At 42.5% G+C, this 12,921-nt stretch overlaps 1 protein-coding gene across 1 annotated transcript; it reads right to left on the bottom strand.

The window, feature by feature from the left end:
• Positions 1–963: 963 nt before the first annotated feature.
• SMPDL3B (sphingomyelin phosphodiesterase acid like 3B) lies at positions 964–11,377 on the bottom strand. Its single transcript, XM_042440257.1, is given in 9 exon segments — positions 964–1,123; positions 1,125–1,498; positions 2,765–2,898; positions 3,620–3,800; positions 4,448–4,620; positions 6,283–6,426; positions 7,372–7,469; positions 8,083–8,296; positions 11,048–11,377. Coding segments are annotated over 9 exon segments (1,425 nt in total). The 5' UTR covers positions 11,109–11,377; the 3' UTR covers positions 964–1,077.
• Between the last annotated feature and the right edge of the window lie 1,544 nt (positions 11,378–12,921).

The raw sequence follows: 12,921 nt of genomic DNA, 5'->3' as shown, positions 1-12,921 counted from the left end.
GTAGTAGCTTTCTTTGCAAGGATTGTTCAACAGACCCACTGAAATCAAGTGAGTGAACTAAAAGCCATTGAACTCTGGGCCTCCGAATTTGAAGAGGCTGGAGGCTCATTTTTTAGGCATGCTTCTTCGCCTGTGTGTTTCCTGCATCCTTGACAGTGCTGGTCTATGATTGCTATCCACAAAAGAGCTATACATTCCTGACTCTAATCTCTGGGGAGCTTTGATGGAGAGTTCCTGCATGGCCGAATGGGGTTGGGCTGGATGCCCTTGAGGTCTCTTCCAAGTCTATGGTTGCATCAACAAAAGAGCTATAAATTTCAACTACTGTGTCTCCTCCAGCGCAACTCTATGGTCAATGTCTTGACCATAAAGTTGTATTGGAGGACCTACAGATTCCTGGAGAGGTTAAAAAACACAGTGTTTTTGTTATTTGTGGATTTCCCACATCCACAGGGTTTCTGTGGGCCTAACTCCAGGGAATGTGGAGGGAGGGGTGTGATTCCACTTTGAGGGCCATGGCTGCGTCCTTAAGGGTCCAGGGATTGGTAGTGTGGCAAGAGACTACAGCTCAATGGCTGGCAATTCCAAGTGCGTCTCTAAACCACAAATGCCAGGGCTCCATCAGATTAAACCATGACAATCAAAGTAAATCCACAGCACTATAAACACGTAGCAGAAAGGGACCCTGGCTCCATTCTATGGAAGCCTGAGTTTTGCAGTTTTTGTTGTGTGCCTCTAAGTTATTTCTGATTTATGTCAACCTTAAGGCAAAAACCTATCAGGGCTTTCCTGGCATGTTTCTTCACAGAGGGTTGGCCATTGCCATCCTCTGACTGAGGCTGGGAGCATGTGGCTTTCTCAAGGCCACTGGAGCTTTCCAACACCCCTTGGGGGGCACTACCGCCCACTTTGGGGACCAGCAAATGGTTTTTAGAAATGATTTGGAGAATGTATGGACACCTTGTTGTAAATATTTTATTCATCATGCTAAAATAAAACATTCCATAATTAAATTTTCTTGGATTAGATTGTCCTTGTGGTCTCTTCCAACACTATGCTTCTATAGCAATCACATGCCTATGTGAAATCTATACCATCCTGCTCATGTCCCACTCTGCCCAAGGCCCCACAGTCCTAGAAGAATGAGCTCAAGTATGGAGCAACATGAGACAAGATACAGCATGGAGGCTGAGGATGCTGCTGCAGCACTCCTGGTTTGGATGCACTGGCTGTATTTTGCAAAATCTACCTCCCGGATGGCACAGAGATGGTCAGTCTGGCAATTGTCATCGCAGTATGTCAGGTCATATTGAACTGAGTTATACTGATAATACCGCTGGAGGTGCTCCTGGTCCTTCTCAAGTTTTTCCAGTAGCAGGTGCATGGACTGGACAGAAGCATCTGGGATCTGGAAAGCTTCTGTCAGGCTATATTCTTTCTTCCATTCAGGTGCTCTCTGGTTAGCGTGGGTGAGGTGTAAATAATAAGTAACTATATCCTAAAACAACAAAAGACATTACAAAGCAACAAAGGCAACTCAGTGGTGGGAGCAAACCATTTGGTTTTATTAATTTAGAAAAGGGACCGGCAACAAAATATTGCAATGCGCAGGGCTCTATTGCAGGGTTCCAGGCAACTATGTCCTTTCCTAGGATACTGCATTTCAGTTGCCTGCATCACTGAAAGCTTTTCCATATCTCCCCAACTTTTTCCATATCTCCCCACTGCAAGCTTTTCCATATCTCCCCAACTAAGGAACGGCTATTCCATACCCAAAAAGTAGTTTTGTAGCAGGGACGATATTTCTACAAACCTTGATCTTGATAGGTTCTTCTTGAGCATGGATGGTGTTGTTTTGGCTATGGACGAATCCACACTCACCCATGAACTTGGCATAAAGAATGATATACAGTGGACCCTTATTATACACTGGGGTTTGGTTCCAAGATCCCCCTGTGTATAATAAAATCCCTGTATGCTCAAGTCCCCACTCAATGCAGTGGTTTGAATCTCTGCCCATTGGTTATGTTGACTACGATTTCTGGGACTTAAAGTTCAATAAATCTAACAGCTTATCACAGCTGCCCACAAGCAGAACACAAGGGACTGGTGTTCAGAAGGACGCTGCTTGTAATCCAGGTTCATGGCTACCATGTTTTATATTCCATTGATTTATCTAATCCCCTTTGAAAACCATCAAAGTTGGTGGCCTTCAGCACATCTTTTGGTTGCAAATTCTATAATTTAACTATGTAGTATGTGAAGAAGAATTTCTTTTTGGATGACTCCAGGAGTTCTAGTATTAGTTTTGTTGTTGCTGTGTGCCGTTGAGTCATTTCTAACTTATGGAGACCCTAAGGGAAAGCTATCAAAGAGGTTTTCTTAGCAAGTTTGTTCAGAGGGGATTTGTTTGTGCCTTTCTTTTAGAATGAGGGAGTCTGACTTGCTCAAGGTCACCCAAACCATTTCCATGGCTAAGTGAGGATTTGAGCACTGATATCCAAAAATCAAAGTTTAATGCTCAAACCACTACACCACGCTAGCTCTCTAGTATTAGAGGAGAAGGGGAAAACTTCTCCCTAGCCACTTTCTTCATATTTGTGATTAATTTTATATATTCTGTCATACATCTTTCCCCTAAAACACAAAGCATTAATTTGCCTACCAGAATACTGTCCTTCACTGCCCATGTTGTTAGGTCAAACTGTGACACCGATACTTGATTTTCCACAGTCAAATGCATGCAATTTAAATTTTCCCCTACCTCAACTTGCAAAGTGTCATGGTCATATGTAAACACCCGGATACCAGGGTTGTTGGCTCCATTGTGCACACCTGGTAAGGTTGTTTTCCAGGGTGTTACAGCTGGAGATAAAAACATGACATTGATAGGAGAACCTGAAATGAAATGAAAACAAGGAAGACCATCACAACCACTTATCCAGAGGCCTTCTGGCACAAGAGTGGCTATCACTGCCAACTGATGTTAAGAGTTTTTGTCTCTTTCCATCTGTTCCATTGAAGTGTGTGGCTGTTTTTACTTTCCCTCTCAGTTGTTCAGTGTAGAATTAACACTTGGCATTCTTGGTCAGCTACCAAGGAACAAGGAATTCTACCACTGACACCTCCTCTTGAAAGCCCTATGAAAAAGAAATTCTGCCCAGGCACTCTGCACACTGCTCTATGGCTACACTCTGGGCATTGTGGGAAGCAAAACGAGACTAGGTCACCTATCCTGCTTGTAGCACTGCTCAATCTGTTGCAACCTGTTATCACCAAGGAAACTAGGTGTGGAGCGTTCCACAAAGATTGTCCCTCCGATGGTTGCTGGACTCCCTCAAACCCCTCTGCTGTGTAGTTTCCACTGTGTTTTTATCTAATCATTGTGGGGTTTCTATTTATTATTATTTTATCATCATCATCATCATTATCCCACTCTGTTTAATAAATATAGCACCATCAATGTACCTTACACTTTATAGAATAAAACAACAACAACAAGAAGACAGACAACTCTGCCAAAAGCATACAATCTAAAAATGGGTACTAGTTCTACCAATTAAAATAGCTGACATGCTATGGAAGATCTTTGAACCCTGTGTCATTAAAGGGAGTTTACCTGTGTCACTGTAGAACATTCTAAAACTATCTGTGTGATGATGCCCAAAGAACTGGGCCACAATCACTCTGTGATGTTTCTGAATGATTTTTGTGTATCGTTGGTTGAAACATTCTCGGAACCAGGCCTTGCTTCGTTTCTTTTCAAAGAAGCCAGGAGGGACATGCCCAATAATATAAACCTACAAAGAAAAGGAATCAAGAAAGGATACATATAAAGACCCCCACATACAGATAATAGAACCTGGCATAATTGGTGGAGCAGAGATTACGTGAACCATTTTCTGAAAAATAAGGCCAGTTCCCGGTAAGGCCTTGGTCTTGCTGCAGCTCTCATTTGAGTAAGGTAAGTAGCCTATAAGTCAGGAATGGGAAACCACAGACTCTGGCCTTCTTGTGATTTCTTAGGTTTAGTATGTTTCCCCCCATTCTCAGATCTGAAAGGATTAGCTAGTGGAAGTAAAAGCTTTAAACTAAAATAAGTTTTAAAAAATTGTTCCAATCCTTTTCTGGAATGTAGACCTTAAAACTGAATGTGAAATTGAATTTGGCCCTTGTTCTGAAATAGGTCTCCCACCTTTATCATAAGGGAGCACACAACACCCTTATTGCAACCTCCCCACTGGATGCTAGTCCATTTTTGGCCAAAATTCAAAGTGCTGATGAAAACCTTTATGAGCCCATTTAAATGCTAAGATCCTATGTCAGTATGTTTTGTTTTTAAGTAAGTTGTAAGCTCCTTTGATCTCCATTATTGGGAAAAAGAGGGATATGAATGAATAAAAGAGGGATATGAATGAATAAAATCACCATCGGTAAGGAAAGGAACCTTTTCTCTTGCATCTGCTGCACTAGTCAGTGTATCCTCTAGCCACTGGAACTGGCCTCCTGGATCCTCTAGGCTGATGGTTTGATTATTATTTTCATAGTACAGATTTGTATTGAGGACAACCATCCGTCTTGCTGGCCCAGAACTGGACAGTAACTGACTGTAGAAAGCACCTGCAAAAAAGCCAACAGGGCTATTTATTTATTTAAAATTACTGCACGACTCCTTTCAGAGCAAAGCCCCCTAAAGACAGTTTTCTATGTCACCATTTCATAACGATAACAAATAATATACAATTATTGATGCTGCAACAACAACAACAAGAATAACTACTGCTCTACTGAGCAAAGAACAACTAAGGGTGGCACTATGGTTAACAATGCAAGTGGACCCAAGCATCAGCTGTTTACATGCTCAGAGGAAATTTGAAGATACACAACACCTATTATTGGAATATGGAATGTGAGAAGCATAACTCAGCAGAAGCTAGATATAGCAAAACAAGAAATAGAATGTATAAACATTGCAGTGCTTCATAGAACTTCATATTAGAAAATAAACTCATTTGAAATGTGGTGCTGGAGAGGAGATTTAAAAACACAAATAAATGGGTCCTACAGCAAATCAAGTTTTGCCTAAAAGCCTGAGTTTTGCCTAGAAGCCAAGATTACTAATCTAAGACTGTCGTACTTTGAACATAACACGAGAAGACATGACTCGCTAGAAAAGACTAGAATGCCTGGCAAGTAGAAGGCAGCAGGAAAAGAGGAAGACTGCATACCAGATAGATAGACACAATCAAAGAAGCCATGGCTGCCCTGAGTCTGCAAGACCTGAGTCAGGGTATTGAAGACAGGGTCTCTCATTCATGGGGTTGTTGTAAGTTGAAGCTGACCTTAAGGCAGTTTACAAAAGTCAGTTTACAAAACAACAACAACAAGAAATTTTAAAGAACAGCAATAAAAACCAATTTATAAAAATAAAAAATGGGTATATATGTATTTAAAAACAGAAGACAACATCAAGTTCTTTAAGTTCAATTTAAGAACACCAGTGAGGATTACATGAACTTATCCAATGGTAGCACATTCCATCAGGATGGAGCTACAAGAGGCCGCCCCTTTCCTGGCCGAATCAAGGCCTCAGCAACCTCATGTCATGGCTCTGATCTGGCCTAAAAAGGAGCAGCAAAAAGTGATTCCTTTTTGCACCCTCCAAGGGGTGCCATAGCCACAGTGACGTGGCTTTAGGGTTGGCATCAAGCCGCCACTTTAGAGCCATCTGTATCAGCCCTATGTCACTGGCACGATATGCAACCATGCTAGTGGACTATGATAAAGCACAACTGGGTACAGTAATGGGACCTCAGACTGCACAACAAAGGCACATGGTGTGTCAGGACACTGTGTGCATTGGGATATGTCATCGGGCAGCCATGATGCTGGCTCCACATGAACAATGGTCCTGATGGTGTAAGTATGCCTCCCTTCCCCTGTTTTGCATTTGCGCAATTCAACTTTATACACTCATAAATTGGTTTACAATGACTTAGCTTCTCAACAGCATGCCAGCCTAAAATAGATGGATAAATATTTTGACCAAGAGGTTGAAAAGGTTCTTCTTTTGAGCTATAGCTTCCAGCATTCCCAGCCTGCTATGAAATTTCCAAAGTAAAGTTACTTTTCTGAGCTCTAATTTTACATGAACTAAGTATCCTCCTAAGGCCTATGACTATGATAATACTCCATTTTCTTATATACCCTAAAGAACCAGATGGGCATATTTTATTTAGCCTTTCTTGCCTAGAGTACCCCACCTGAATCTCACACATGTACCTGCTTTGAACGTCTGCACAGAATGGTTGTTCAGCCAAGGGTGCCATAGTTCTGCTGTTGCACGGTAGATCCTGTTCTCCTCAGCTGGGAGCTGGTTTTTGGGGTGGAAGTCATGGTTGCCCATTGCAGGATATACCTGAGTATCTAAAGGAAGCAGAAGTCAAATAGCATGGTAGGGAGACTAGCAAGTAATGAAAGGGTTTTTTTGTGCTCAAACTGTGCAAAACAAATATCAAAACATAGGCAATCAACTGATTGAGGTACTCCACCTCTTTGCAAAAATCAGGACAGCAGAAAAATTACTGCACCACTAATGTTTTTTAGATGATAAAAAGGGCAGGAAAGTATGAAAACCTGAGCAAAGAATATGCACACAATAGTAATACTCATCTTGAAACAGTGTTCCTCTCCATCAAATTCTGAAAGGGAGATGCCATCGTTCCTTTGAAAAAAGGCTCAGCTCTGTAACCCACACTACTATTACCATCCCCTGTTATTTTCTCTCAGAATTCCTCAACACAGTGGCCACATCTAGACACGATTGGCGTCACGATTGGGCAAATGCTGCCATGATATTGTGCTGGGGAATTCTATCATGTATCATGTGTTTGATCCAACTGTGATGCATGCTATTATAATATGTATGGCTTTAACTGGGAAGTATGACTTGGAGGTTTTGCTTTATATAAATACACTGTGGGATGACAAAAAAAAAACAATGGAGGGTTTACTTCAGATGTGTTAACTGATATGTGTAAGGGCCATTGGTCCAACCCACTGCCAAGCAAGAAGGCACAACCAAGGCACTCCCTATGACAGATGGCCATCCAGCCTCTGTTTAGAACTTCCAAAAAAGGAGACTCTACCACATATAGCCTCACCTACACTTGCTGAAGCCTGTCTCTGATAACCTTTATAAAGGTAGACTCTATAGTCTTGCTCAATTGTGGAAATACTAGTAATAGATTTTGACATGTTACCCTGATGTATAATGAAATCTGTGTTCCTGAAATGTAATGCTCATTACAGCTGGCTCTTTATTTCTTGTCACTGCCTTGTTGCCACTCAATAGTTCAGGGAGATCCTTACCTGGAAAGGCATGCTTGATCAGGTCAGTGAGCTTTTCAATTATCTTTAACACAGATTCTTCACTCAGTTTCTCATCAGGCACATGAGGAGTGTCATCCCTGCAAAATAGCAGAAATGTTATTCGACTGAATCTGTAACTCAAGGATGCCTATACTATTAGGAAAAAAAGCCAATTCCTTCAGTAGTCAATGCACAAGAACTAATGAAGTAGGGAACAAGTATAGGGACCATCTTCTAGATTTTGGCTGTGTTTAAAATTAAGCTAACAAGTGAATGAAGAGCCTATTGCTTAATGTTTCCTGAGCAGGAAACAGTCTGCTTGTCTCTTAGTATGGGGGAGGCAGTGGTAGTTGCAGCAGCTCTTTACCAATGTGAAGAGAGATATTATCAGAGCTCAGAAAAATTACAGTTGTACTACAACTCCCATAAGCCCCACCTGGCATGTTCATAGTTCATGTTGGCTGGCGATTCTAGGAGATATAATGCAACACACAACTTTTTCTAAACTCTGGACATTTGTCCTCTATTACTTTTTATCCTAGAAAGCTTTATACTTAGTTAGCATGGTTCTATGTCTCCTTCACTCATTTGCATGGAATTCAAAGCATTAACATGTATGGGATCTTTGGTCATCTATGGCTAACAGACAGATTTTTCAGTAAAGGGCTGCATTTTCATGTTTTGCTTAGGTACAATGCACAAAGTATTTACCCGGTCCAGAGAATGAAATCTGGGTCAGGGAGGATCTCCTTCATGGCATAAATGGAGGAATTGATAAGAATCCAAGGCGCATCACACAAGTAATCCCCCCAAGTCCCTGCATTGGCCACTGGCTGAGTACCAGCAGATGGGCACACCTTCAAAGGATCTGGCACCACTTGGTACTGTGGGTCTAGGTGAAGGTCTGTAATGATCCCAAAGTAGCCTGCAAAAGACAAAACCTCTGTGATAAAATTGTTTTATCTTGCCTTTCAATGAATGTTAAGTCTAGCAGGAGCTTGAATATTTTTCTTTTGGAGGACTACAATTCTAAATTCCCCAGAATTGGGAATTCAGGGACTTGTAGTCCAAACAAGAGAATTTCCCAATCTCTGGGGCACCCCCCCCCCCTCCACTGTACAATTAAAATTCAAAGGTGCCCATATAACTGACTAAATATACATACTGAATATAATCAACCCTTCAGCACTTCATAAAGGAGTGTAAGCAAACCCTGACCTTCCAGATGTCATACTGAAGATAGAGCAAGTTTGTTTTCTGCAACTTCAGAAAATAGGACCAGGAGCTATGGAGTCAAACTATAGGAAAAAGGGTTCCATCTCAATATTAGGAAGAACCTCCTGACAATAAGATCCATTTGATAGTGGAACACGTTCCCTTAGAGGATGGGGGGGGGGGAGGTCTCCTCCTTTGGAGGTTTTTAAACAGAGGCTGGACAGTGCTTTCATGTATTCCTGCATGGCAAGGAGTTGGACTTGATTACCATTGAGGTCTCTTCCAACTCTGTGAACCTATGATTCAAGAAACCCTGCTAGCATGGCCTATTGCAGGGAATATGGGAATCAGAGATTAAAAGCTTTGGTGGACATGACTGCCTCTTTCCTCTTTTCCTCCCCCTGCACCATCTTCCCGCCTGGGCATCTACACCACATTTGACAGGGGAGGTGAGTGGAGTTGGAAAAGTAATCTGCCCAGGTAGTTGTGTTGCTATTGTTGCTGATGCCCTAAGATGAATCCCCATCCTCAGGCTGCTCCTGAAGCACCAGCTGCCTTTGGACTAAGCTGCAAAACAGCTTCCCTCAGATTCTTGGCAGATCTCCCGAGGCAACCCTTTCTCGTTCCCCACACTCCATTTATTGAAAATTTCTCAGCTCCAGCAAGGTATCCTAGAAGAAAATTAACCATTCACCTATTGATTCTTCAATAAATTGGCATTTCTGCATTTGCTAAATTAGTTTTAAAATGCTTCTCCTGTTATTATTGTCAAAACTGAGGCATTGATGGACAAACTATATTTGAAAACTTGGGGGGGGGGTCTCTTCCTAGGACATGGAATGAAGGGATTCCACTTTGAATCTGGAGGAATGTCATGTGTTTGAATAGGGATGGGACTGGGGTAAGTACAAATTATTTTACAGGTGGGAATTCAGCCTTCATCAACAAATTTCGGGAGTGAAGAAGAAAGACAATAAGAGCAGGGCCTCTGCCAAACCTGCCCCTCAAGATGTCTGGGCATGAACCCATGACATTCTGAATATAAAGCAATGTTCTGATCAGCAGAGCTTGCTAGTATTACCTTTTTGGGTTACAGTTCACATAACCTTCCTCTAGCCATGGTGCTGAAAAGCTTCTGGAATTTAAATTTAAAGAATTTAAACATTTACAGTTTTCAAAGCTCTGTTTATCACTAACCTATGGCTCCTCACTCAACAAGATACAATACATACATTTCCCAGACCAGATTCTAACTTCCAATGTGTCAGCTGTTCATGACTGCCTACATTTGACAGGATTTTCTAGATGCCAAGCACGGGTGGAGCAGTGTAAGCTCTCAATATATGCAGAGCCATGGCAAAGAAAGTTTGGATGCATTTAATGCCTTTGATTTAAGTGGTGCTTCATCACGGGAGCACATAATCAAGTTTCTCCTTTCCCTGGAAAGATGGTAACACAGCTAATATAGTCCAACAACACAAGCCGGCACTGCACTACGCTATTTGTCTGTGAACAAATGGCAGTGAGGTATTCCAAAGACAAAATGCACTATACAGTGCAGTGTTCCCTGTGCAGACTGCTCTTCCCCCTGCTTGCTTAAAGCAGAGATGAGATATACTGCTGGAATACTGCTCCCATTATCATTCTTTATGCTTTGATTTGGATTTCCTGCATGGCAGGGGGTTGGACTGGATGGCCCTAGTGGTCTCTTCCATAGTGGTCTCTATGATTCTTTATTTCTGGTTGTACACTGGATGGGGAGGATAGGGGTTGTAGTCAAAGAACATCTGGAGGACCATACATTCTCTTTTCCAGCCTTAGGAGATGTGGAGGATGCTGTCTTGTCTCATTCTCTGACAGGTGAAGTCAGATTCTGTACATGGAATGAGACTGGGGGCCAATGTTCTTTTGATTGGGCATCAAAATATTTCAAGCTGTAACCATGAGCTCACACCAGTAGTGTCACTAGGGGTGTGTGTACACAGAATTGGGGTGACACCTGATGAGTGCTTTCCCCACCTTCCTGACGGGTGTTCCCCGTCCCTGTCATGCGAGGCTGTACTTGCAAGCAGGGATGTAGCCAGGGTTTCAGGAAGGGGGGGGGTCCAGACTAAGTGCCACCATTCATTTTTCTAATGGAGGGGGGGTTCCGGACCCCAAGGACCCCCCCCCTTGGCTACATCCCTGTTGCAAGTAAAGCATCACATGGGAGAGAGGGAGAGGGCCTGGATCCCCCCATCCCTGGTGCATGACACGGCAGAGATCCAGGCATTGTCCCTCTGTGCCATGGAAGGCTTTACTCATGAGTAATGCCACATGGGACAGGGAGTTGGGAGTGCTTCCTTTTGGCTGTGCTCCACCCTGGGTGGCACCCCAGTTTGAAACACTTCTCTATCAGATTGCTTTAAATCCCACAATCAAATGACAATTGTTCAAATGACCATACAAATATATACATTACCTACGGTAGCTGTTATGACTCTGAAGTTTATCGAAAACAACAGGACTCTCCACAGATCCATTCTAGTCCACAGCCTTTGCCACCAGATGATAACCAGCTTTGCCTTCAGCACTTGCAGCTGTATGAGAAGTTAGACCGGCTTTATTTCTGCTGTACCAGTCTCTGACTCATCTGCTGCTAAAGCAACTCCGTTTGACATCCAAACTGTATCTGCCTACTTAGAAATGTACACTGCTTTTTAAAAGTGTGCATAAATTTTTGTGGCTTTTTGTAAATATATATATATATATATATATATATATATACTAGGACTAAAGAATTCTTTACACTTCAAAAAGCCAAACCCAAAGACAGAGAGAGGGAAGAAAGAGAAAGGAACACAAAAATGTACTACTTCGAGTGTCTGAAATTAATCATTTGCTGACTTAACAGGACAGAGTTGGGTTGTTTATAGTTCCCAACATGGGCAAGTTTCCCATGAGAGGTAGAAGTTCAAATAGTGGCTACAAGATTATGCTGAAGCCAAAGTTTACTACATTAAAGTCATCTTGAGATGAGCAGGGCCTCTGTTGTTTGCTTGTTTACTTGCTCCTGCTACAAGTGGGCGCAATTTGCAGCATACAAAAGCACACTGTCCATAACAGATAAACCAGAGCCCCCCTGGATTACTGTGTCATGCAACCTGGCTACTGTCCTCAAGGCAGGGCCTACTGCATTGCTGTACTAAAATCAGAGAAGAAGAGAAAATAAGTTCAAAGTCCATAATCTCCTTAGGTACAATAAATGAATCTGCAAGAGAGATAAGCATACTAATTATACTAAGAAACAAGAAAGTTAACAAAATGTCCCACTGCAGCCAGATGTTAGGAACTTGTCACCTGACCATCCACAAACAATCAATTATGCCTAGCCATACTTGACAATCTCCATTGAGCACCAAATCAATGGGATCTTCACGCATGAATGGTGAGTTTTGTTGTTTTAGGCAGTAACAATTTACACATGTCTAACTTTGACAAGTCTGTTACAGCCTCCAGGCCCTATACTTTAACTAAATCAAATTACAGTTGCCTTTCCTTTCTCATGGACTTGAGGTCCATGGTCTTGAATATTCACGGAGGGGCGACCTCTGTTATTTTCAATGGGGTGTGCCCCTGCGGTGCGCCAACAATTCAAGCCTATGGGGCTTGAATATAGGCGAGTCTCTGTTTTTGCGGTGTGTGTGGAGGGGAGGGGGTCCAGAACGGATCTCCCACAAAAACGGAGGGCTGACTGTATGTGCAATTTTTGATGTCAAATAATGGCTACATCCATATCACAGAAATGTTTGACATCAAGAATCATAGCATAATAGAGTTGGAAGAGACCCCAATTAGGGCCATCCAGTCCAACCCCATTCTGCCATGCAGGAAATCCAAATCAAAGCATCCCCAACAGATGGCCATCCAGCCTCCGTTTAAAGACCTCCAAGGAGGGAGATTTGACTACACTTTGAGTGTCGAACAGCCCTCACTGTCAGAAGTTCCTCCTAATGTTGAGCTGGCATCTCTTTTCCTTTAAGCTTGCATCCATTGCTCCATTGGGTCCTGTTCTCTGGAGCAGCAGAAAACAAGCTTGCTCCCTCCTCAACATGACATCCCTTCAAATACTTAAACAGGGCTATCATATCACCTCTTAACCTTCTCTTCTCCAGGCTAAACATCCCCAGCTCCCTAAGGCGTTCCTCATAGGGCCTCATGGTTTCCAATAGCTCAGTGCTATGGAATTCTGGAACTGTGGGCCACAACAGACCTCACAGAACTAGAGTGAACAGGAGTGTAAGCTAGTTTGCCACTGTGCTCCTTCCAGGGGATGTTTGATCTGGTCATAACGAC

This window comes from Sceloporus undulatus, chromosome 9 (genome assembly GCF_019175285.1).
Source record: "Sceloporus undulatus isolate JIND9_A2432 ecotype Alabama chromosome 9, SceUnd_v1.1, whole genome shotgun sequence".
NCBI lineage: Eukaryota > Metazoa > Chordata > Lepidosauria > Squamata > Phrynosomatidae > Sceloporus > Sceloporus undulatus.
This window is presented reverse-complemented; position numbering and strand designations above follow the sequence as displayed.